Below are 22,895 nucleotides of genomic sequence, written 5' to 3' on the forward strand. Positions count from 1 at the left end.
AGCTAGTCAAAGACCGTGGCTTGCGTTCGACAGAGGCAGTGTCCAGCCAGAAGGGCCTTATTTCCTCTCAAGCGCAGACCCTTTCCAAGCGACACTAAAGACGAGTCTTGGCTTCCATATTATTCTGCACTGCCGCACCATGTCAAATTTGTCTTCTAGGTTTAATTGAAGAAGGCCTCCAAGGGGCACTCTCTGATAAGTGTGCTGCAAAGTGCTTCGTCGGTGACTTCATGGCGGCATGCTGCTGTTTTATGTGCTTCTAATCGAGTCTCTTTCGAAATCACCCTCTACTGGCTTTGGCCAATTCCAAAAGCCGGGGCCCGGTCAGAGAGCCACTTAAGGAATAGTCACAGGACACCTAGCTATAGAGGGAGGCGATTGCAATATACAACATCTTATTCATCGACGCCTATGTGACACCGATAGGCCTGGGCTTTCCACATCATCATGAAGACTGCTTTTCAGACCCTCAACAACTTTTTTGACGACACAAGACAAAGCAAATTGGAGTAATGTACAGCACCCTCGCTTTCAGGCGGGTAGGGTATGGGTTTAGCCTCATCAGTAGGGTATGAAGTCGAAAGAAGAAACTTTGAAACGACAAGACGGGAAGTAAGACATCTGCTGGCGATCGAGTCCACAGCAGTTCGACATATCTATGCAGACAGCTTCTGATACAAGGTGACTTGGGAGAATGGCCCAGGTCTGCCCTTAGCATGAGCAAGATTTACCTAGCAAGGTTAGCATTACATTTCGATACGCGGGCTTCTCCCAGAGACTCACTTGCGGGAACGGCTGGCCCGCGTCGACTTGGGCTTCTCCGCCTCAGCAGCTGGAGCAGCCTTCTTCCGACCCTTGGGCGCCGCCTTGGCTCTCTTAAGCGCGGGTTTCTCCTCCTCCTCTTCCTCAGACTTGGGAGTCATCTCTGGCGCGGGCTCGGCAGCAGAGACCCCCTCCTCGCTCTCCTCGACCTTAACCTTCGCCGCAGCGGCCTTCTTGGCGGGACCACGCTTAGGCTTGGGGGCCTCCTCCTCGGCATCCGATTCTTCCTTCTTGACGGCGGACTTACGAGCACCACGCTTCGGCTTGGGCGCCTCTTCCTCGCTGGCTTCCTCATCCTTGACCTCGGCCTTGACGGCGGCCTTGCCGCGCTTGGCCTTTGGCTTGGGCTTCTCTTCCTCCTCGTCCTCATCCTTGACTTCAGGCTTGACGGCGGCCTTCTTGGTGCGCTTGGCTTTAGGCTTCTCCTCTTCCTCGTCATCGGCGGCCTTGCGACCGCGCTTCTTGCCTTTGGCGGGGGCCTCTTCCTCCTGTGTTCAGGCGTCAGTATGTAAATCTGGACAAGCACAGCGGGGAGACGAACATCTTCCTCCTCATCATCATCCCAGCCCTTGGGCTTCTTGCCGCGAATGCCGCGCTGGCCGAGCTTGTTCATCCAGGGATCACCATTGAAGTCCTTATCGGCAATGTGACCCTGCTCTATGGCCTTACGAATCTTCCGCTGAAGGTCGGGGTGGTCGCTGGACTTGCGTGTTAACATCATGTTCCAGTGGTGAGAGAGGAAGGGAACTAAACTGACATCAACTCAGCATAACCGTCAAAGGCGTCAAAGTCGAACTGTCCGTTCTTTTCACAAACTTCCCGGACATGCTTCATCACCTCTCCAGAAACACATCCCCTTGAACATATAATGTTAGTATGTCGTTATCTGGCCGGGATGAGAGTAAAACGTGGCGAATGGGGAAGTGGATTGTGGCGGAGGGAGAAAAAGGGGTCAACATACCAATGCTTCCACTTGAAGGACTCATGATCCATAATCTTGGTCCATGTGCCGAAGCGAAGGGAACCCTTCAAGCATTTGGCCGCGGCCTTCTTGCACACGCCATCGGAGCATCCGGCGCGGTTGTTGGGTGACACCTCTGCATTGAGGAAAAGTGAGTATTAGCATGCGTATATATGCTGGTGTTGGGCGAGCTTGAAGTGGACGTTTGAGATTGGAATTTCGGTCGCCTATGACGTGAGGTCGAAATTTGGACGCGTCGCCGGGTATTCGCCAGACGCGACCGTAGCTCCAGACAAGCTGCCAAATCGAACGTCGAGATCACAGAAAATTGAAAACTTACCAATGCGGTGGTCAGGCATCTTGAAAATATCTTTGATGAGCGATTGACTGTGGGAAACGGCCTTCTCGAAGAAAGGGAAAACAATGAGGGTGTCTGAGAGAAGAAGAAACTGGAGGGAGGTGTTGTAATGACAGAATTTGGAAGAAGCACCTCAAGACGGGAAAAGGAAAGAGTTGGGAGCGTTGCTGGTTGCCCGGAAGGTGGCAGTGACAATTTCTCTCGTCTTCTGTCTCCCGGTCCCATTTTAGCTGCCCAAAGCTCCTGAGCTTCAGTGTCTCTATCCCCTAAACCCCTGCGCGGGAGCCTAATCGCTGCCAGGCAGCGGCCCCGAACTCTGGAGAGCTTCCCAACGTCCGAACACGTGGTGGCCGATAAGACGACCGAATGGAATGCAAGCGACTTATTTCATTTATGAAGACAACACACCTACACAACGAAGAGATGTCTCTCGTAGAAAATCAAGATAGAGAAGTGTTTGAGGGACAGCTTCTCTAAGTTTTGATTGGAAATGCAATAATTACATGTACGAGAAAAGCCACTCATACTACCGTATACACCCGTTGCACCACCGCCAACACCAATGTCCGCTCCCAAACCCCTTATTCATACCTCTGGTCGTCCCTCGACGCCATCCCTAGCCCATCATGATATCTCCTCATAGAATTTTCCCCAAAGACCCAAACTTACAAGAATGGGCACCACCCGATATACATAGCCGCGAGGTTCCTTGGATCAGCAGCTTGCTTGATCAATTCCTCCACCTGGCCCTCCACGCCCAACGGGATCGTGTCCTGCCCCATCAGCCCCTTAACCTTGCGCTTGATGCTGTCAACGACAAGCTGCGGCTGCATCCTAGGAGCCCCATCCTGCCGACGGCTCGTCTTCTTCTCCTTCTGCAGATCCAGCGTGGGATCGTAAATGAACGCCTCAAGAATCGTCATCAGCGTCTCCTCCTGTTGCCGCAGAATCCCCAACGTCAGCTCGCTGCAGTGCCTGAAGGGACCCTCGTATCCGTAAATGCCCATCGCCGCCACCATGTTGTGCGTCAGGCGGAACGGCACCCTCTCTGGCTGCGCAAACGTCAGGCCCTTGTCGAAGAGGCAGTTGAAGTCCACGTGGAAGATGCCGCCGTTGTCGCGCTCCAACAGAACGTTCTCGCCGTGTCGGTCGCCGAGTCCGAGGATGGTGCCGACCATCGACATAACGGCGCAGGAACGGGTGTACTTGAGCCTTGCGGAGAACCAAGTCGAAGGGTGAGGGAAACGCTGGACGAACCAATGCTGTAGCACGGGCGGGAACGTCCCCAAGACGCCTTCTGTGAACATCTTGATATTGTTCGGTCCCGTCACCGCCTCAGCCATCATCCGCTTGATCTGGTTGTAGTCGGGGTGTACCTGGCGGGATTTATACTGATCCAGAAGAATCTCGCGCAGTGTCTTCAAGCCATCAACCCATTCGATGATACCGCACTCCTCGTTCAGAGGCACGACGGCATATGTCTTGATGTACAACTGACGTCTGCTGGCCTCGGGATCCCTCTTCAGCGATCTATTGATCATACTGTTAAATTCCATCAGACGCTGGTCGGTGCGTAGATCGTCCTTCGGTTTGATCATAAGCATGTAGCTCTTTCCGTCCGTTCCGCGTGCGGTCAGTCGTCGTGGCTTGGCCAAGGATCCCAGAACCAGTACCTCGTCCAGGAAGGAGTCGATGGTAATAACGTCTCGCGAGAAAGCCTTGTGATTCTTGACATTGTCAGTCAGTGTCGGCAAGGCAGCCGCCAGACATGACTCGATAGGCACCACCAGAGGGCAAGGCGTGCACTTGTGGTTGAAATTCAGATCGCGCGTGATGCTGGCCACGGTCGTCCTGTTGCTTTGGAAATCGCCGTTGTTACAAGCCAATAGGAGTTGTTCTGCAAGCTTCTCACCCATCCTTAAGAGCTTGCTGAGGTCATAGCTGCTCCCCTCAACCTTCCTGGTGACTCCCCTCAGCGCCTGCAAGATCTGTTGACCCCTGACCCGACGTTCTGAGGCTTGTCTCGTTGTCATGATTCCAAACAAACTCCAAAGAGCTTGCCGAGGGTGGGATTGCACGACCTTGATGACTATCTGCATCAACCGCTCATAGACATCTTTGTTTTGATGAGCAATTCTTGCTACAACTTGTGGAAGTGCCGTGTAGAATATGTAGGCCGGCAGTCGGGCTATGGATTTGTCGAGGAACCGGTGAAGGAGGTTCAACTGATCCGTTCGCCTCCTATGGAGCTCACGAGACAGTGAAACTTTGCCTTCGGGGGCCTTGTCAACCTGCGCTCCGAACTCAAGCCACAATGTAAGAATTCTTGGCATGGTCTGGTAGATGTATTTGGTGCCGTAGTTCAGAGACCGAAGGTAATTTTCAACGACGAGTCTGGTATACTCGCCCTGGATGCAGGGGTCGGTTTGATCGTCTGCCTTGAGCGTCTTCTCAGATTCCAGCACTTTCTTGTAGTAACGCCCCAGGTAGTAGTGGCCCTTTTCCCAAGTGCTGGCTGTCAGAGGAGGTTGTTGATATTTCTCACGCAGAGTATGATGGTTTGTCTGGCCGGCAGCATCCAGCCATTTGGCGAGCATCAGTTGAGCTCTGGCGGTCAACTGCCTTTGCTGAGCATCCATCCCACGGACAGAGGAGGAACTGTTGGTCTGCGTCATGAAATTATTTGATTCAATGGCGCCCTGCAAGACTTGGATGGCCTTGCGCGTGTGGCCATCTTTCCACAGAAGGCGGGCATTATCAATGACCGCAGCTCCGTCGCCAAGTTGGGAAGCATGTAGCACGGCATTAAACGACTGGTGGGTTGAGTTGGCTTTTCTGGCTAACCGAGCGCTAGAGAGCCACAACGAAGATATGTCAAGATCCGAAAACTTGGGCCTGTGAAGTGTTAGCTCAGGTTTGCTTGACGGCAACGCTACACATACCGCGAAAGCTCCATGGCGGCTCTGCGAATACCCAAAAGATACTGCTTATCGCCTACGTACGCCCCAAGAACCTCAAGGCGACGGTTGAGCATTTTTAGCACCTCTTGATGTGCATCGCCCTCCGAAACTTGAGTTCCGGCAATAATCTCGAGGTCAGTAAGTACATGACACCTGAGTCTTAGGTCGTGGCAGGCCTGCAAAGATGACGTTGCCGCGTGTGTCATGGCGGAGGCGACTTTTTCTCTCATACTTTGCAGCATTTCAGGAAATGTATCGCTGCCGCCCCCCCTCTGCTGCAAAGCGTTGAACAATTTGGCGATGCTGACGTTGAAATCCTCCAGAGGACTGCCATGGAATCGGCTGGTGTACTTATTCAAAGTATCCCACCTCCTTGTAGCCCATGCTGCTTCAACTGCGTATGGCACAATCCTGTTCTCCGTTGAAGGTTCTGTTCGCATACCTTCAACATAATTGAGCAGTACATCTAATCGTGTTAGCCTTTGTACGTGACCCGTAGCTTGGTAACTTCTGCTCTTACCGTGTTGGCCGGATTGTTTCAGACAATTGAGCAGATCAATTTGCACATCAACATTGTCTGGCTCTTCGGCCAATTTGATTTCGTACCAAGTTTGGGCTGCAGTGTACCTGCCTGCCTTCTTGTGGCTGAGAATCTGCTGGTTGATATCCAAGACGTGCAGGTGAGCGGAAATCCCTTCCAGTCCGTCAGGTTCGTCAATCTGAGTATAAATATCCTGCAGCTGCTCAAGCAGTAGGGTTTTCTGCCTTGGGTCGCTGTTCTCAACTTCCATCTGCTGGGCATGCTGCTCAAGGTGGAAGAGCGCTCGCGGGTACTCTCTACAATCCATCGCACGTTGGGAGATGAGCACTGGCGGGATAGTATTCAGCAATTCCTGAACAAGTGCTATCGCGGGCAGGTCATCGTCATTCTTCCGTCTTGCGTCCTTTTCTTGGAGCCATCTACTCGCGTAGTCGAGAGCTCTGAAAACAGCCTGCTTTGATTAGTGAATGTAGCCAATATCGCACGAAATCTTACTCACCTCGCAGTACAGCTTCATGTCTTCTCGTTCCGAATATGGCGCGTTCTCGTCGGGTTGGTGCTGGAGGATGCCAACGAGCTCTCCAATGACATTATCTCGGTCCTTTCGCGTGCTCCGGTGACCTAGAATGACATGAAGCACTAGATATGGCAGCAGGAACTCGGCAACAGCCAAGTCCTTTACCTTAATGGTGCGACACAGCGGCTCGAAAATGAGATCCGCGTGCCCGTTTTGCCCCTTGCCCAAGAGATCCATGCTGAATGAACGCATCCAGTTTCCGTAGGGCTTTCCTGGGCGGAAGATGGGATACTCTACTGGAACCACGTTCATGGGTGTCAGGATGTATCGGGAGGTAAGGAAAGGTGACAACACCGTCCGATCACTCTCCGATAATGCCAACCATTTTCTGTAGATGTCACCGCCATTCCGCATTCCGGTTCCTTTCATAGCCAACGCGGCCTTGATATCCACCCGGTCGAGCAGTTCTTGCATAGCAAAAGAAAGGAAACCTTGAAGTTTAGTGTCTGTCGTGGACAGGAAAGCCTTGACGAGAATCTGTTCGAAGATGAACAACACGAAGTCGGTCGTCTCGTCTGCACTCTCAAAGTTGCTCAAAATGACCATTGACTTCTGCTCTCGTGGCGCCTCGACTCTATTAGAATCGAGGCAGCCCACTAGGCCAATGCACTGAGTGCAAAGACTGGCAATGTCAAGCTGGTGCATAGCACTATATTTTGCTCCACAGTCTAGCAAGGCTCGGAGCAACATGGGTACGACCGGGTCAGGCTGTTGACTGATGGCTGAAGTCTGGAGGAAGCCACCGCTCTGCCTAAGGTAGGTCTCGAGTTCTGTCAGTGCCAGTAAAACGACACCCGAGTTCTCGTGAGCCGTGCGCTCAGCAAATAGAACAAACGCCTTCCTGTTGTCAAGGACTGGACGCGCCGCATTGAGTTCTGCTTCGATGTCTGCCAACTCCGTTATATGACCCAAGGAAGGTAGCTTGGTGATGTATTCATTTAGGCTGTCACTGAAGTCCGTGATCAACTTCCTGATCATGTTTTTAGCCATGTGTCGAGAGAAATCACTAAAGAGCAGCCAGTAGTGACTGATAACGAAGAACGTAGTCTCAATCAAGACCTCAACGTCTTCAGGGTCGAGACATGTAAGCAGAGCCGTCCAGCAAGAGAATGCGGCTTCTCTGAGATCATCCTGAGCCAGGGATGACAGCAGGCATGCGGCAATCTAGGAAAGTCAATACGAAGAGCACCTACAAGAGCCAATAATTACTCACCTGTGGGCGTGCAATCCGAACGTAGCCTTTGCAATGTCTGATCATCTCCTCCAAGGCACGTATGCAGCGCCTCTGTTCTTCGGCTGGAGGGAATACAAGTGTCATGTCATTGATAACATCCGCAAGGCGAGCCATGAGACCAAGAATGTACGACTGTAGATACTTCCCAATAACGTTCCCCTTCTTTGACTTTGACTCTTTGTTTGCGATCATCATCATCGAACAGAAGGATGCCAATGCCTCGATTATCTAGGACGAGTCAGCAGGCGAAGTAGCAAAGTACTGAGTGCGAAGATAGTATACTCACGCGGGGCTTCCGTGTTTCATCCGCTTCCCCGGCAGCCTTGAAAAGCTCCAGGGCGATGGAACAAACTTCGGATTGCACGAGCTCAACCAACGTAAACGTCTCCAGGTGAGAGGACACCTCAACAAGCCTGGACATAACGAACTGCTCGATATTGCGGACATCTTGGATAAGCAACAACGCAATAATGGGGCCAGCATTGGCTGCGTCCAGGATGGGGACCCATATGTCCCTTTCCCCTCGCGCCTCGGCGATTTTCTGAATCACCTCCTTCTTTTTCATTAATACCAGCCAGGGCAATGCGTGGGTCTGGATTAGCAGGAGAAATTCGGTGACAGATATCTGCAACAGGTCGGCAATCGCGCGGCAAATCTGCGGTCGAGCTTGCATGTCCTTAACAGCGAAATATGCAAGGTTCCTCCAGAATGGTTCAAATAGACGACGTGGTGTAGTGCTCAGGGCGGCTGCTAGGTTGAGAATCTAGGGAGCACGTCAGCCATTGTCTATTGCGTTAACGCATAGGAGCTCTACCTCGTTGAAGGCACATGATGCGATCAGACTGTTGATACTACCCAGGTATTCAAGCAGCTTGTGCAGAACGAGGTTGAGCTCGTCTCCAGTCACGACTCTGATGTCGTTAGCGTACCGCATGTAAGCAGGTTTCAACTCAAGCTGCATGTACTTACCGTCCGAGTTGACCCCAGGCCAGGATTCCGCTTTCATGAAATATGACTGCGTCCTTCTCGAAAGCAGCTTTGAGCAGACTGAGCGCATTCTTTCGATTGCGAATAATCACAGTCGAGTCAAGCGCCTCCAAATTGCTGTCTTTCAGGAATAGAGGAAGAGCGCGTCTGCAATCAGTCAGGTGCTGTTATTTGCCAGAGGTGAATCTTTGGCTTGAAGTAGAACGTACCCAGAAGCAATCCTAAGCTCTCTGATAGAGCTATGTAAGCTTTGTAGACACCACTGACCCAGAGGAGAGGTTTCGAGGTCGATGAGTTCCGTGACATCGGCGTGATTGATGATTCGTCTAGCAGAGATCATCGCGACGATCCTCGGGCGCTTCGACTCCTTGAAGTTGGGTAGATGAATAAGCTTTGTAAAAATGGATTGAGCCTCTCTTTTTTCTTCGACTGTGGTCGCGTTGAGTCTCTCAGAGCTCCCAGGTTTCTGATCGCAGAATGCGCATCCCACGCTTTTGCGTTTGCCGATGCGTACATCGCCGTCAACAGTTGCTGTCATATCCACTGCACAGCATATGCGGGATACAAGGTCGATAGCTCGACATTGGTTGTCTTCGCCGAGGTTGTTGTAATGGTTTCTGACAACATGTGAGCTAACGTGTGAAACACATAGAGACGGAAGACACATACAAGAAAACATGTTCCAGCCCTCCGGTTTCTTCAGTCTCATTCACTTGACAGACCGCATAGATGCGAGAAATCAGCGCTCGCAGTTCAGGAGCATCTGAAGACGCCTTTAGGCGCTTTGAAGCGGGTTCTGCGTCGTCCGTGCCAAGATTCTCTAAACCAAGGTCTTCCACTGCCTGACGCAAGTCGGTGTCAATGAAAGAAGCGGGCTGTGTTTCGGAGTCGAGGCTTGTTGGTGCGATGGATCCGGATGCTTGCTTCAGAACTTGAATGGAACGCTGGAGGTATATTAGTCGAGGCTCGGCGTAGCATCATGTCCATTTAACGTACTATGAAATCAGGGGCTTCGACGAGTGAAGGAACCTCGTACTCCAAAGGACACACAATCTTCGGTGCTGCTAGTCTGCCGACTTCTCGATCTACAAGCGATGCATGCGCTAGCCGGATGAGCGCCAGCGAGACCGTCTTTCTCGCTGCCACGCTCGACTCATTCGTCCCCTGAATTTCTTCGGGATGTGCAGCGAGCTCAGCGCAAAGCACTGCCAGCACAGCATATGCCTTCTTTGAGTCGAACGATTTGTTACCAGGGCGTGGCTTGTCTGGGAGCAGGTTCAGAGCAATATTGAGCAAGTCGGCTCGAGGACTTGGCACAATCGCCTGCCATGTGTTCTGCATAGCACGAAGGGAAAGCAAAGAATCAAGCAGCCAAGGTGTCAACTGAGACAATGTTGGTCGCGACACGAGACTCGGAGTTTTAGAAATTGACGGGTGCGCCAAGGCCGAGGTCAACGTGGTTGCTTGATGTATGCACTGAGAGACATGTTGGATGGTATATGTGGTCTGTTGAACAAAGATGGTGCCAGGCTTTCCTAACAAGAGCTCCAGTGTACCATCCGAAGGTAACGTCATGTGTACAGTAGCGTCTTTCCCAGTTGAACTCGGCGCCATTTCTTGCAAGTGTGTTAAGAGAGCTGCGGGAGTCAGAGGCTTCATCTCGAAAATGCATCTGGGTCCGAAACTTACCCTTGCTGGTCTCACGCAAGTATAGCAACATAGACGGAAGAAGTTTCCACATGGATCCCGTACGAATCACTACGAGGATCACAAATTGGAAGAACCCCTCAAAGTCTCCCATCAACTCGAGGCAGCGAGAGTGGCCTAGTAACCGAAGGATCTTGGGGAAGACCCAAATCCAAAGAGGCTCCTCCCCGCGGAAAACAAATTGTTTTCCATCTGTAGTATGGTTCAAGACATTCGGGGTCTCCTCGATTGTGACCTTCAAGAAGTTTATCGCCTTCAGCGCCTCGTTTCGCAGGTGGTTTCGGTCGGCAAACGGATCGTCAAGCTTGATCCCTTCGAGGACAACGCGGGCGTAGACATAGATGAGCATATGATTGTGGTTTGTTCTCTGTTCGAGAGTCTCCAGTAGTTCGGGCTTGTTTTTGACCTTTTCGATTACGGCAAACAGCCTCTTCAGCTCGGCATTTTCGTCGGATCGCGTGGACTTTGTCGAAGCCGAAATGTTCTCGACTAATTGTGCGGCGAGCGTGGAGGGAGGCGGCGCGTTGGGAGCGGCAGCGGCAGCCGGCCTGCCATTATAATCTGCAGCCATGGCTTCGTCCTCCTCGTACGACCGGAGGACGTTAATCTGGTGCAAGTCGCAGTCGTCCGCTGCGTGAAGGATCAACACCCTTAGGACGAATGTCCAGAGCTTGACGCGCCTGCGGGGGTGGGCCATCTATCGGATGCGCGCTGAACCAGGCGCGAGGTCACATGTTCAATTAAGTTTGCTTATGTAAGTGCGGATGGCTCGTGCACTGACCACCAAGAAGTCGACATCTCTAGATGCCTTCAACTTCAGGGTGACCGTTCATCCTCGTCGCCGAACGGAATAAGCTGATGACATTATGCGCGCCAACTTGCGCATTTACCGCCAAGTTCGGCTTCGGGTAGCTCGTTCGGTATCATGTCTCCTGCTTGCAATAATAACGTGATTCAAATGCAACAAGCTGTCCCCTGGATAAGGGACCTTGGTTGCTTGCTGTCGTCCGCCCAACTTGCTGCTTACACCGTTCATGACTTGCTACAAATACAATTAATCATCGACTAGTCCTCTATCCGTTACTCTCAGGCTCATATACTATACTACCTCTGCCTTTGATCATGAACACCGTCCTCAGGGAAGCAATACCAGAGGCCCTCCTCATACAGGGTGCTCCAAACAATCCGTCTTCCACCATGGAGATGCACCCTTTAAAATCCCCAGCAAGCACATCAAAGCAAAGCACCTCATCGCAAAAGCCCAAATCCCCTCCAAATGATGGAATCCCAACAGCAACAGAACCAGAACCCCCCCGAGGTTCACCCTCCCGCAACGTCTCCATAGCAAAAAGCATCACCGTAATCATCACCCTCGCCGGCATAAACTTCCTAAACACAATGGGCTCCGGCATCCTCATCGCCGCCCTCCCGCGCATAGCCCAAGACGTCGGCCTCGACGAGAGCCTCATCCTCTGGCCCGCCGCCGTCTACAACCTCGCCGCCGGTTGCCTCCTCCTCATCTTTGGCGCCGTCGCCGACGTCGTGGGCGCCAAGCTCATGTGGCTGACGGGCAGCTACCTCTGCGTCGTCTTCACCGTCGCCGTCGGCCTTTCCAGGACGGGGATCCAGATTATTCTCTTCCGCACCGCCGTTGGGATTTCCATCTCGGCATGTCTGCCCACGGCCATGGCTTTTATTACAAAGACGTTTCCCAAGGGCGGGTGGCGGAATGTTGCGTTCTCGATGAATGGGATTGGATTCCCGCTTGGGTACGCGCTCGGTCTGGTTTTGGGAGGCATCTTCACCGATACCATCGGCTGGCGTTGGGCATATTACCTGATGGCCATCATCAACTTTGCTCTGTCGACCGCGGCTGTATGGTCCCTGCCCTCGATTCACCAGCCGTCTGAAAAGAAGTGGACGCGCCGCTTAGCGGAGGATATTGACTGGATAGGAGCCGCCATTATGAGCGCTGCGCTAGGTTTGCTGCTCTATGTGCTGGCGATGACTACTTCTTCGTACACAAAAATTGCTGACCCTACTAACATCGCCCTCCTGGCCGTAGCAGTAGCCTTGCTGGTCGCGTTTCCCGTTTGGAAGAATTTTCAGACTAAAAGGGGTCGTCCGGTGCTCATTCCGAATCGTTTGTGGCGAAACGCTGCCTTCACGTCAATTTGTGTAAGTGAAAATCCAAGAAGTAGACGCGAGACACCTCTGACATACCGCCAGGTGTCCATCTTTTTATGCTGGGCTTCTCTCAATGCGATCCAGTATTTCATCATGCTTTAGTAAGTGCCAATTGTCGAACTCGAGGAATCTTTCATGTTGACATCCTCATCAGCTTCCAAAAAGTCCAGGGCATCTCCGCACTGCAAAGCTCCCTTCGGTTCCTGCCTCATGTCGTCATGGGCACTCTCGTCAACATAGCAGCAGCATGGCTCGTCTCGCGGATAAAGGTCCAGACTCTAGGCGCCGTATCTGCAGTTATAACAGCCGCGGCGCCAATCCTCATGGCCACAGTCAGCCTCGATGGAAATTACTGGTTTGCGCCATTCTGGGCCATGGTACTCTCGCCAGTGAATGCAGATGGTATGTCGACTCTTCTCCCTTCTTCCGGGCATGCTTGAATCCCCAAGATACCTATCTAATTATCCAACAGCCCTCTTCACCGTCTCGAACCTAATCGTCTCCGACGCCTTCCCAGCAGACGTACAATCCCTCGCCGGCGGCGTCTTCAGCGAGATTGGACAGATCGGCAACGCGGTCGGTCTCGCCGTAACAGCAGCCATCGCAGCCTCCGTGACGGAGCACTCGGCTGTCGTCCGCGACGATGCAAGGGAGGCCCGTATGGAAGGGTACCGCGCCGCATTCTGGACCATCTTCGCCGCCACGGTTGCGGTGCTCGTCATTGTGGTCGGAGGGCTTCGAAAGGGTGGTACGGTTGGGAAGAAGGATGACTAGACGATGCTGCTGTTAGACATACCTAAAGTAGCGTGAGAACGCTTTGGAAACGGCTACGCTTAGGTTTTGAGGGGGCCACCGCCGTTGCCGCCGTCTAGTACGGCTATGCATGTCTGGGACAGAGTATCGCTCAAATTAGCAACTTGTGCAATACAACTTCAGTCATCAGGCTGATATCAAATAAGGCTTAAATTGCTCTCCCAGCCCTAGTACGCCGAACACAATGGCTGCAAAGTGGGAAGGAATGCGGTAGGCATCATTCATAATCAGTTAGAAGTGCAGCGACATCAGGGAGGTATGCAACAGTGCGATGACAAGCTGCGAAAATTGCTGCTTCAATCAATACCCGAGCAATAGTATTACTTCGATCAGTCCGATGTCGACCCAGTGGAGGGATTTGAGTTTCTGGGAGTAACCAGACGATTGAACCCAACTGATGTTTGAACTAAACATGCTGACCAGCAGTTGGCAAGTGATGAGTTGTTCCAAAAAGCCAAGATCAACGGTACGTGGTCCACGGCTTGGCTGAGGGCCGAGCCAAGCACTCAGTCCGCGACTTCAATCACTTCTTTCAACGATGTCATATTACGTCGACGGTTGGGAAGGGGGTTTTCGAAAAGGCTTGGGCAAAATAACCCTCAGAGGCTCAGGAGTGTCAGGTTCATATCAAAGGTCCCGCGATTCTATGGGAACTTAGAGGATCCGGGGTCGATCCCGTGCCGACTTCCTCTACTTCCGTTGAGACTGGGGATTCTTGACGGCATACTGACATTGTCGTGGACTGGACCCGGCCTGGGATCATCCGCAAACTTGGAGATTCTGTGGGAATTTCTGCAGTTTGACAGGACGTTTATTCCTGACGATCATTTCGCGGGCCGCGCAAATCCGCCCGGTTTGGATTTGTGAATGAAATTGGACAGTCGAAGTAGTTGAAATGCGGTGCTAATGCGACACCCTACCGCAGACATCTGAGTTCGATAGCCCCGGCGGGTTCTCGTTCTTGGCAGCTTGCGCAGCGGCAACGTCGATCTGGCGGTCTCGTTTCCACATCTTAGGCCCTTAAGGCAGAGGCAAACTCATTACCGTTCACCTCACACACCCTCTTTGCGGCATTCAGTGGAAAATGGCGATCAGTTGGAGAAAACCCTCCGTGGGTGCATGCACATGCTAGCATGCCGGGCGGCTCCAGACCCTTTTTCTCTGCCTCTATTTGCAAAGGGATTCTGATAAGGATCAAAGTGGTCGCGTGAGAGTGGTCTTGTGTCATGTGCTCATGTGCCACACATCCAGGCCCGTGTTCAAGCCACTATCTCCAAGAAACCTGGATTGGGGTTGCATCTGGCGGTGTTGTTGATGTACCATCAAGTGAAACACTTACCCGTACTGTATAGGTGTGGCTGCGGTGGTCGAGCGCCCAGGCTTTTATTTGTCGACCGGTTTGGACTCCACGGTACGGATACAGCTTCACATGTCTTCTTTGGAACATTACTTTGTCATATTGCGGCGATTGGAAGAACTCCGTGGTCGTCAAGGTCGCCTCCAGGAAGTCCCAACCTTCTCATGCTCCCCGCGAAATGCCCACTTGGTCCTGCACGACAGCATCATATAGTCCCACAGTCGTCGGGATCAAGTCGAAGCAGATAGCGTGCAGTCGTTGAACGGGTCGAGACGGCAACAGGGGACGTTATTTCCGTAAGGTAGGACTGAGATGAGAAGTGAGGAAAACGGCCAGTGAACAAAGCGGGTGTACAGAGGAGTACAGAGTATTCGTAGGCGGTAGCAAGCAAGCAGGTTTTGGATGACAGCTGTAGGGCTGCCAGGTGAGGTCTGGTCGTCATAGTGGGTTGGCGGGCTACACGTAGCCCCAGTTAGTAACATGTTGAGGTTTTGATTGTCTCGCAACCTCCCACGCCTGGATCCCGTCTGTATGTTCTGGGCCGTTTATACGGGTTGGTTTGCGTAACCTAACCATGTTCGGGGCTGGGGAGACAGAGTGATGTTGGTCGTTGGGGGCCGAGGGATCCTGTTGTCCGTCTCTGAATAACGGAATCCGTGGATGGCTTTCTTTCTTGTGCCCTTTCAGATCGGGGATTTGGCTCAAGTTGGCGCCTTGGTGGGGTAGCGGCGGGGATCCGTGTCGTCCCCAAGGCTGGGCAAACTGATTCCTGCGTACGGTGTAGGTACGTGGTAGAGCACCTCATTCTGCCGTTGTCTCATCACATACTCGAATGCTGTCAAGGTGTGATCGCGGGATGGCAAGGTTTAGTTCCCGAAGCATGATTTTGATTACCATGTAGAGAGCCCCAATATTCGGCCTCTTCCCGCTCTGTCTTGGCTGTAACTTGTGACTGCTCTGATGTTGACTGGTGTTAGTGGTTTCGTTTGTCCTCTATTCAAGATGTTCCCTTCATTGTGTTGAGATCAAGAATGTGCCGTGGTCTCGTTGCACGATCCCTGTCCTGTTCCCAGATGGCTGGCGTGGTGGATTAACCCGAAGTTGCAACCACCGACTATCGCTACTTCTTCGATAGAGACAACAGAGTACGTACCGAGTACTCTGGAATACAAATGGAAGGCACGTCGACTATCTCCACAAAATTGGAGTCTCTCCGCAGACCGGTGTTTCCCCGCCAAGACTTCCAAAAGCACCTCGCAATCAATCCATCGACTGGCTGGGAGGAACCGCAACGCGAAGAAGGAAACAAAACATCCGTAATCAAGTACCCGGGGGGTCTCATGGTGGTACGCTTCCATCGTCTTATTCCCACGGGCTATAACCAGCCAACGCAACCGTGCGTAAAGCAAGAATCAACCTACCCCCAAGAAAGACAGCAACTCACGGCAGAACACAACGACGGCAACAACCAACCAGGGCTTACCGACAAGCTACCCCTCTCGGCGGTCTCGGGGGACGTCGGCAACCGGTGGAGACTAGAGCACTTTCCCACGGGCTTTGAGGCTTTGAGAGGACGGGAAAGACGGCGCTGGGCTGGACCTGGACTGGACTGGGGTGTGCTTGCTTCCGCCAGAATGTAAACCGGCCCCATGCCACCCACAGTCAAACAACCAGACGAACATGGAAGTGGAAGGTTCAAGTGGACCTTCTGTCAGTAACCCCGCACTTACTGACGCCTTCTCACTTCTCAATTCTATTCACTCCATACCACCGTGGCAGGCCAGAGATATTCAATACTGTTAGTCGGTACTTGCCAGAACGCACAATGGACCTTGTTTCCTCTCGTGTTCGTCTTGTTTCCACTTGGAAATAATTCCCTCTCTCTAAGATTCCTATCCTTTGGGTCTCCTGAAGCGGGCATTCGTCTATCATCTCCAGCATATGCCTCCACTTAGACCTTGGGGCAATGCCCCATGTCTACGGCTTCTTTGCCGGTTCCCTCCCATCGCCATCCCCGAAAGTCGGTCTTTTCCTTCAGTGACAGGCCGGAGACGTTGTACTTACGAAGGCTTATGCACCGTACCTGTCGTTCCCTCCCACTTTGGCCCAGCTTGTGCCAGCCTGAACCATATCGGAATCCTATTCCTAGCCATGGCCTCCCAAATACGCCGCTCGATATCCATTTATTCCTCCACTCTGTCCACGCCCCCAGAGTCCCAAACGGGATGCTTTCCTGGCTAAACTGACAGATGCCCCATCGTCGTCAGCCAATGCTCGGCGACGACACGTTTGCGCCAGGAACACGACGCCTCGGAGAGCAACTTCTGCTCCGGCCTCTCCAGCTCGTTCAGGCCATGGCTGATGTCGTTGCTGTTCCCAGTCTTCTCCGTTCTTCTGCCCTGCTCGTTGCTTATCCTCAGCCCCTCCGCGGTGTGAGAGAGTCTCCATCGTCTTCGTCTATCAACGAATCTAGGTGAGAAAGCACCGCGTCAGGTCTTTTTTCTCTTGAATTTGGTTTGTACCTCCCTATCCTGATCTAGTATAAGGGGACCATCCACGCCCGACCTGCATGCTATCCATCCTCGTCTGCTCGTTCCCCTTCTGTTGCCTCGACCCCTCACCCCTCCCTCTGCATCTCAAAGAGGAAAACGATACATCTGACCTGCATCGTCCTGCCTTCCCTTGCCTGGCCTCGACACCACACGCTGCACAGTAAAGAAGCCATCCTGTCCCCTGCTTCCGGCTGGGCTTCTGTTATCGTTCTAGTCCCTTATCACGTGTCCTGCACCACCTACTTCGTTCAACCTGGAAGCACAAGGTAGTAGTTCCCGACCCTTGAGGCCGCTACGAATACAGTCTACACAAAGATACATTCGCACGAGAGGCTCACAACTACGCTACCGCTGCGCCAAGCTCCAACCTTCCACACACCCACCCCTCCATCACGCACACCACGCACCAAGGGCACCCACCTTTCGGGCAGAGGCATCCCAGTTCCCGCCGGCTCGGACTGGACTGCAGTCATCGCTGGGCTGCTTTATCCGTGGGCAGCGTCCACCTTGTCTCTCTCGCTTCGAGCGTGACCGACTTATTATTCCTCTCCCCTGACCTACTTGTCTTAGAACTTGGGTCTCGGAAGCCGTCATACACATCCTACACGCTCGTTTCCCAACCTGCTCAGGATTCTTGCTATCTTCCTCTGCGCAAGTCAGAGTCGCACAGCAACATAACCCTGTCTAGGGATCTTTGCTTGATCTACCTGCTACGTTGATCCTCAAGCTGCGCTTGCGCAGTTATTTTGAAAGGCCGGATCCCCCTCCGCAACCAGATGGTCAACATTTATCCTTCTACTCTCCGCACTTTACCCTCGACCGGTTACTCCTGAGCTCTGGAAGTTTTGCCTACCGCGTTACGCACTATTCCACCGAGGAAATTGCTCTCAATATGGCCGCTGCTGTAGCCGAACACCCGCGTTTCTTTCCCTCGCACCATGATGCGCTGAGCCACGATGACTTTGAAACGGCCTCGATCCGCTCAGCCGCACCGTCTTATTGTAAGTCATATCTTGTCACGAGCGCGTGTTTCGTGGGACGTCGGGATAGCTTCGTTGCTTCCGCACAGGGGGTTGTTTTGGCGCCTGACACGCCTGAGCTTCACCGACAAAGACATGTCGAAACATACCTCGAAATGGGAATGGCCAAGCTAATACCAAACAACAGTCTCAGACGCGCCCTCTTACCACTCGATCGCTCCGCATCCCGAGCCTATTCCTCCCTACTCCCCGCCCGCCAACAACAACAATGTGAACCGCACGGCCACCGGCTCCACTCAACACCCAACGTCCCTGCTCCCTGCCGTCCCGGCCCCGAGCCGCTCCGGGAACTCGACGCCTCAGCCCCACCGAACCACCGGTCTGCCCCCGATCCCCCCGGTGGCGGCCAGCGCCCCGCGACTCGATCAGTTCCGCATCCCGACGTGGTCAACAGTGCACACAAATCCGACACTGAACAACGTCGCCCGAAGACGCATGAACCAAGGTGCTGATCCCGTTGCCCACCTACGCCGCTTTATGTCTGAGCGAATGGCCGAGGAGGAGGCGGCCCAAAGAGCTCGCGATTTCCGGCCGCTCGAGGATCCTTACTTGGTCGGCGAGGAGGCCGCCGCGAGTGCTCGCCGAGAGAGACTTGCGCGCGAGTCTGGCGAGGATATCCTCTGGGACGAGGATCGCCGTTGGAACCGCTTTCTCGGTAAGTCTTGGTCTTTGCCCACCTTCAAGCTCAAGCCCAGTAAAAGTATGGCTGGCTAACCTCTATGACTACAGCACAAATGCAGACTTGGGAAGACCGCGATCGCAGCGGCTGGAGAAACCTGCGCCAACCCCCGCCGACCCAGCGCAAGAAGCTGACCCGCCGCCTTGCGGGACGTCTGTGGTAGATCGCTTGACGCGACCATGATATTGATGCGCATGTGACATGACTTGAAAACGAAGGGTTCGTCATGCATTAGGAAAAGGAGTCAGTCGTTTTTTCTTTTATCATTCATCCATCGGCGTCTCTGCATAGAGCATTGAAAGCCGATGATTCCTCCTAGAAAGGAGATGATTCTTCCACTCGGGTCTTTTTGTTTATGGGTCATTGGACATGGCATTTGGGCCTTTTCTTTTCTGCCAGGACACATTTGTCTTCCCCTTGGTGTCATTTGAGGATTTCTGGGGGAATTTTTCAACACTTTTGGCATCGATTCTAGATTTCGAATCTAGATTTCATGTGCATTTCGAGAACGGACTCGGTAAGGCCGAAGACAAGACCTCTAGCTTGATTACGTTTCTGCCAATCAACAGTAGGGACATAGGGCCTAGAGTCCTGGGGTCAAGGGTATGTGAAACCAAATTGAAGAAGACATTTTATCCATTCCTGGAACTGTGCCACGAGTGACTTAGCATTCGTGTGTGATGATGTGGGTCTCGGCGTTTGTGATCAGGTGATAGTAGCCTTCTGGTCTTGCCCTTCTCATCGTACTTTGACAAATCCGCCCTATCATTCTCTAATGAGAAATATGGAGGCTTCATGAGTAGATGGTCCACTTACTCAGGAGTAATTAACGTGCTTGCGAGCAAACAGCTGGTTTAAATGCGTGAGCTTGAAATGGCTTTGTAGGAAGATACACGTGTGGCCTATCACAGTCGCTCCTTTCTTCCTTTCCTTCCTCATTTCAGGATCGAGCCTCTTGTGTGCCAACTTTCAACCTCACCCTGTACTTAGCTAGTTCGCTAGCTATGCCTGCATTTCTGGTTTGCTCCTTCACGTCACCTGCCCAGTAACTAGCTCAAGCTGAAAAGGCTGCCATACCATCGGGCTAGTGAATCCCTTAAATTCGATTAGGTGGCTCAATTCGACTCAAGACAGGAAGGAAGTAGAGGGATAATAGAGTGTGGTGACCCCAAAGTGTTCCTCAGAGTACTTCCTCGCTGTCCATCATCCTCACAAGTGCAGTATTCCGTATGAAAGACTGTAGTTCGTCCAAACCTACCAATATAATGAGATGTTAAGACTTCTGCAAGCCTAGTGAGTGGGATATGAGCAAGTTCTTCCGAGTCGTCTGGGCTTACGAGGATATATCTAAGCATATCATTCAAACCGCAGCCATATACACTGAAGTAACGCGTAAATAAGGTAGTTCAACACAATCTAGTCAATAAGTAGGTCAAGATATGATCCTTGTCGCAGTTGTTTTCAGTACTAAACGGGATCCAGGTCAGAACAATGATTCATCAGCTTCTACGTCCGGCCCATACACCAGAATATCTCAGCTGAATACACAAAATCGCACGGAAAATATATCCCAATCCCCCCGGCAACCAACCCTCTGGGTCCTTCCTTCCCCAAAAAAAAAACACGATGACGTGTACGTACCTTCCGTACATTCATCCCATCACAACACAACACACCACGAAAGACGCCTCACACCCTTCATATACCCCTCCAACTCCATTCCCGTCACCAGCCAGCAGGCGCCCTCTAGGTCGGGGGTCAGGTCAAAACTGGCTGGCTGGTGGAGTGGTTCAAGGTCAAAAATCAAATTACGCCCACAGCCTACTCGACGACAGGCTCCGAGTTCGAATCCCAGCATGTGCACCCAGAGATGTGGCCCCCGTTCGCCACCGGGGGGGGTGAATTCTTTTTTGCTAGTTTGGTCAATTTTTTTGTGGGATTGAGCTTTTGGCGGTTACAATGAGTAGAGGAAGTAAGCTGCGTTTTCTGGCATCTGGCCAGACGAAGGGGTCGCAGGCGATGCCACTGGTAATGAATGGGCTTGGTTTGTTAATGTTCACTATTGTCGTTGTCGCGACTTTTGGTCTCTGCTGGGAAGGTCCGTCAGTTTACGAAACAGAGGTTAAAGCGCACTTTCGTTGGAGATTTCACTTAAAGGTCATGTACGTCGAGGCTACTATCAAGCCTGCCATCCTAGCCGCAGGGACAAGTTTAGAGTCAGTATGATAACTCAGACTGGGATACGTAATCGACACTGCTACTAGATCTCGAGAGCTTTGTGATACACAAAGGTTTCCTCTACTGGGAAAGTGGCATTGATATTGCACATGCCTTCCCGCCGGAGAGCTTTGGGGCGAGGATCTAATGGGAATCCCTCCCTCTTCCTGATCATAATGTCGAGCTGCATTGCTACTTGATCAGCACCAAGTTAGCGAGTTCCATACACCTACCTAGTCGAAGTTCAGGCACAAATTGATCTGTCACACATTCATCACTCATCACAGTTGATGGAAGTCAGGTTGCGTTCGAAAAATTTCAAAGATACTGAGCCCGGATGCCTATCATACCTTCCACAGCTCCCGAGACCTTCTTCTAGCCCGTCATACATAAAATCTACACGAGGGTCCTATTGTAACGCCGTGCCATATGCTGGTTTGGACCAGAAACCACCCCACCCCATACACCTTCTCTTTTGATGTTTCTTCAACCTGACGTCCGGCGGTTTCCTGGCTTAATGTACAGTTTGTTTCGTTGAAGGGTGGTGTTAAGTTGTAGTTAGTTATCGCCGTTTGAATTATTCGGGGAATCGGGAGGTTATTATCCCTTGGACTTGGTGTTCAGGATAAGAGCGACAATGAGGCTGTGTTGGTTAGCAAATACGCACTTGAGGTCGTCCATGGCGTTGTGACATACCCGTAGAGACCCAGGACTTCGCCGAAAATAAGAATCAGGACCATGCCGACGAAGATGCGGGATTGCTCCATGTATGAGCGCACACCCTTGTCGCCAACGATGCCGATTGTGTAGCCAGCCGCAAGGCCAGTGAAGCCAACGGACAGACCGCAGGCAAGATGCATAAAGCCGCTATTCCCGTGTCAGCATAAAGATCGTGTCGTTGATTTGTGGGAAGTCGTGACTGACTTGAACAAACTGTAGTTGCTTCCAGCACCGGGAGGCACCAAATCTTGGGCGATGAGGACCGAAATAACCAAAGAGTAGACAGCAATGATACCGGACATAACGACAGGAATCAGACACTGCGGCAGTATTAGCAGGCACTCTTCGACAGGGGTGTAACATTCGGATGGCATGCCTTCATGATGAGGTCGGGTCTAAAAGTTCCGACACCAGCGATACCGATTCCTGATTTGGCGGTACCGTATGCGGCGCCGATGCCTATTGAGGAGAGTTTGTTTAGTACATTGTCCGTTTGTCGTCGCGTCGGGGTGAAGGATAGCTAGGCCTAGAAGGCGAACGTACATCCGAAGATCATGGCAGCCGCAATGCCGGCCTAGATTGGAGACAAGTCAGCACAAGCTCGCAGGTAGATGTCATAGCTATCCGTAGCTTGCTTGCTCGGGAAGCAGCAAGCAGGGCGTCGAGGGGGGCGAGAGCTTACCATTCCGATGAACGGCGCGAACTTGGGGGCGAGGACAGAGTCTTCGGCCATGGTGGGCAAAATCGTGGTCGGACTCGATGCGGGGGATGTGTGTTGATGGCCGACAGAGGGGGGAGGGATATGCGTGTCGAGGATCCCGCGATGTTGGCTTCCTGGATCCAGGACCTTGGAGCTTGGTGACGGTGACGAGGCCCAATCAGGACTGCACTATGGGCAGGCTGAGGAACCCGTGACACGGCACCATGCCGGCCCGATTCACCAGCCCCATTTCAACGGCCTTGTGGCTGGTGTTGCATCTGGAGACTGGGAGCATGTGGCTGGGCTGGCAGGAAGTGGAGAAGGTGCTCGAGTGCGGCGCAGTGGGCAGCTGCGTTCTGAAAGTGGCCCGTGTCTGACGGGGGTCTGGATTCTCTTATCGATGCATAGCCTTATCGCGGCGCATCATCCGAGCAGTGGAATCCCTGGGCTTCTTTGCCAACTTTCACTTCCACCCCCTTCGAC

The 22,895-nt window shown here is 52.5% G+C and overlaps 5 protein-coding genes across 5 annotated transcripts; 2 read left to right on the plus strand and 3 right to left on the minus strand.

The window, feature by feature from the left end:
- Positions 1–234: 234 nt before the first annotated feature.
- Positions 235–2,316, minus strand: BDP81DRAFT_401934 (uncharacterized protein). The gene is made up of 6 exons (XM_060588830.1): positions 2,124–2,316; positions 1,784–1,919; positions 1,580–1,678; positions 1,364–1,520; positions 784–1,310; positions 235–731 (listed from the first exon to the last, which is right to left on the minus strand). The coding sequence occupies exons 1-6, from the start codon at positions 2,140–2,142 to the stop codon at positions 728–730; spliced, it is 942 nt and encodes a 313-aa protein (XP_060452028.1). The 5' UTR covers positions 2,143–2,316; the 3' UTR covers positions 235–727.
- A 228-nt stretch (positions 2,317–2,544) lies between these two features.
- BDP81DRAFT_363806 (phosphatidylinositol 3) lies at positions 2,545–10,773 on the minus strand. The gene is made up of 12 exons (XM_060586478.1): positions 10,130–10,773; positions 9,437–10,077; positions 9,110–9,384; positions 8,650–9,057; positions 8,423–8,587; positions 8,268–8,364; positions 7,740–8,216; positions 7,433–7,681; positions 6,142–7,383; positions 5,622–6,093; positions 5,084–5,567; positions 2,545–5,036 (listed from the first exon to the last, which is right to left on the minus strand). Exons 1-12 carry the CDS (start codon positions 10,716–10,718, stop codon positions 2,807–2,809), a joined length of 7,329 nt encoding a protein of 2,442 aa, XP_060452029.1. The 5' UTR covers positions 10,719–10,773; the 3' UTR covers positions 2,545–2,806.
- Positions 10,774–11,004: 231 nt separating this feature from the next.
- BDP81DRAFT_413930 (major facilitator superfamily transporter) lies at positions 11,005–13,262 on the plus strand. The gene is made up of 4 exons (XM_060589316.1): positions 11,005–12,325; positions 12,377–12,435; positions 12,489–12,736; positions 12,807–13,262. The coding sequence occupies exons 1-4, from the start codon at positions 11,270–11,272 to the stop codon at positions 13,106–13,108; spliced, it is 1,665 nt and encodes a 554-aa protein (XP_060452030.1). The 5' UTR covers positions 11,005–11,269; the 3' UTR covers positions 13,109–13,262.
- A 4,540-nt stretch (positions 13,263–17,802) lies between these two features.
- On the plus strand, positions 17,803–19,041 carry BDP81DRAFT_13690 (uncharacterized protein). The gene is made up of 3 exons (XM_060581794.1): positions 17,803–18,057; positions 18,224–18,751; positions 18,826–19,041. The coding sequence occupies exons 1-3, from the start codon at positions 17,949–17,951 to the stop codon at positions 18,936–18,938; spliced, it is 750 nt and encodes a 249-aa protein (XP_060452031.1). The 5' UTR covers positions 17,803–17,948; the 3' UTR covers positions 18,939–19,041.
- A 2,253-nt stretch (positions 19,042–21,294) lies between these two features.
- Positions 21,295–22,564, minus strand: BDP81DRAFT_413937 (vacuolar ATPase proteolipid subunit C). Its single transcript, XM_060589317.1, has 6 exons — positions 22,395–22,564; positions 22,256–22,286; positions 22,089–22,171; positions 21,917–22,032; positions 21,689–21,859; positions 21,295–21,635 (listed from the first exon to the last, which is right to left on the minus strand). The coding sequence occupies exons 1-6, from the start codon at positions 22,443–22,445 to the stop codon at positions 21,593–21,595; spliced, it is 495 nt and encodes a 164-aa protein (XP_060452032.1). The 5' UTR covers positions 22,446–22,564; the 3' UTR covers positions 21,295–21,592.
- Between the last annotated feature and the right edge of the window lie 331 nt (positions 22,565–22,895).

The sequence above is a fragment of the Colletotrichum phormii genome (genome assembly GCF_030913505.1).
Source record: "Colletotrichum phormii strain CBS 102054 chromosome Unknown BDP81scaffold_1, whole genome shotgun sequence".
Classification (NCBI taxonomy): domain Eukaryota; kingdom Fungi; phylum Ascomycota; class Sordariomycetes; order Glomerellales; family Glomerellaceae; genus Colletotrichum; species Colletotrichum phormii.

Bases quoted from the DNA above. Each gene is read 5' to 3' on its own strand.
- BDP81DRAFT_401934 (XM_060588830.1), bottom strand. The intron at 1,679-1,783 runs GTATGTTGACCC...TATATGTTCAAG, and splicing joins TCCTTCAAGTGGAAGCATTG to GGGATGTGTTTCTGGAGAGG. The intron at 1,521-1,579 runs GTCAGTTTAGTT...ACGCAAGTCCAG, and splicing joins GACGGTTATGCTGAGTTGAT to CGACCACCCCGACCTTCAGC.
- BDP81DRAFT_363806 (XM_060586478.1), bottom strand. From the start codon at position 10,718: ATGGCTGCAGATTATAATGGCAGGCCGGCTGCCGCTGCCGCTCCCAAC. The intron at 10,078-10,129 runs GTAAGTTTCGGA...TGACTCCCGCAG, and splicing joins CTTGCGTGAGACCAGCAAGG to CTCTCTTAACACACTTGCAA. The intron at 9,058-9,109 runs GTATGTGTCTTC...ACATGTTGTCAG, and splicing joins GGGCTGGAACATGTTTTCTT to AAACCATTACAACAACCTCG.
- BDP81DRAFT_413930 (XM_060589316.1), top strand. From the start codon at position 11,270: ATGAACACCGTCCTCAGGGAAGCAATACCAGAGGCCCTCCTCATACAG. The intron at 12,326-12,376 runs GTAAGTGAAAAT...ACATACCGCCAG, and splicing joins CTGCCTTCACGTCAATTTGT to GTGTCCATCTTTTTATGCTG. The intron at 12,436-12,488 runs GTAAGTGCCAAT...CATCCTCATCAG, and splicing joins CAGTATTTCATCATGCTTTA to CTTCCAAAAAGTCCAGGGCA.
- BDP81DRAFT_13690 (XM_060581794.1), top strand. From the start codon at position 17,949: ATGGCCGCTGCTGTAGCCGAACACCCGCGTTTCTTTCCCTCGCACCAT. The intron at 18,058-18,223 runs GTAAGTCATATC...ACCAAACAACAG, and splicing joins CTCAGCCGCACCGTCTTATT to TCTCAGACGCGCCCTCTTAC. The intron at 18,752-18,825 runs GTAAGTCTTGGT...CTATGACTACAG, and splicing joins CCGTTGGAACCGCTTTCTCG to CACAAATGCAGACTTGGGAA.
- BDP81DRAFT_413937 (XM_060589317.1), bottom strand. From the start codon at position 22,445: ATGGCCGAAGACTCTGTCCTCGCCCCCAAGTTCGCGCCGTTCATCGGA. The intron at 22,033-22,088 runs GCATGCCATCCG...ATACTGCCGCAG, and splicing joins GACCCGACCTCATCATGAAG to TGTCTGATTCCTGTCGTTAT. The intron at 21,636-21,688 runs GTATGTCACAAC...TAACCAACACAG, and splicing joins GAAGTCCTGGGTCTCTACGG to CCTCATTGTCGCTCTTATCC.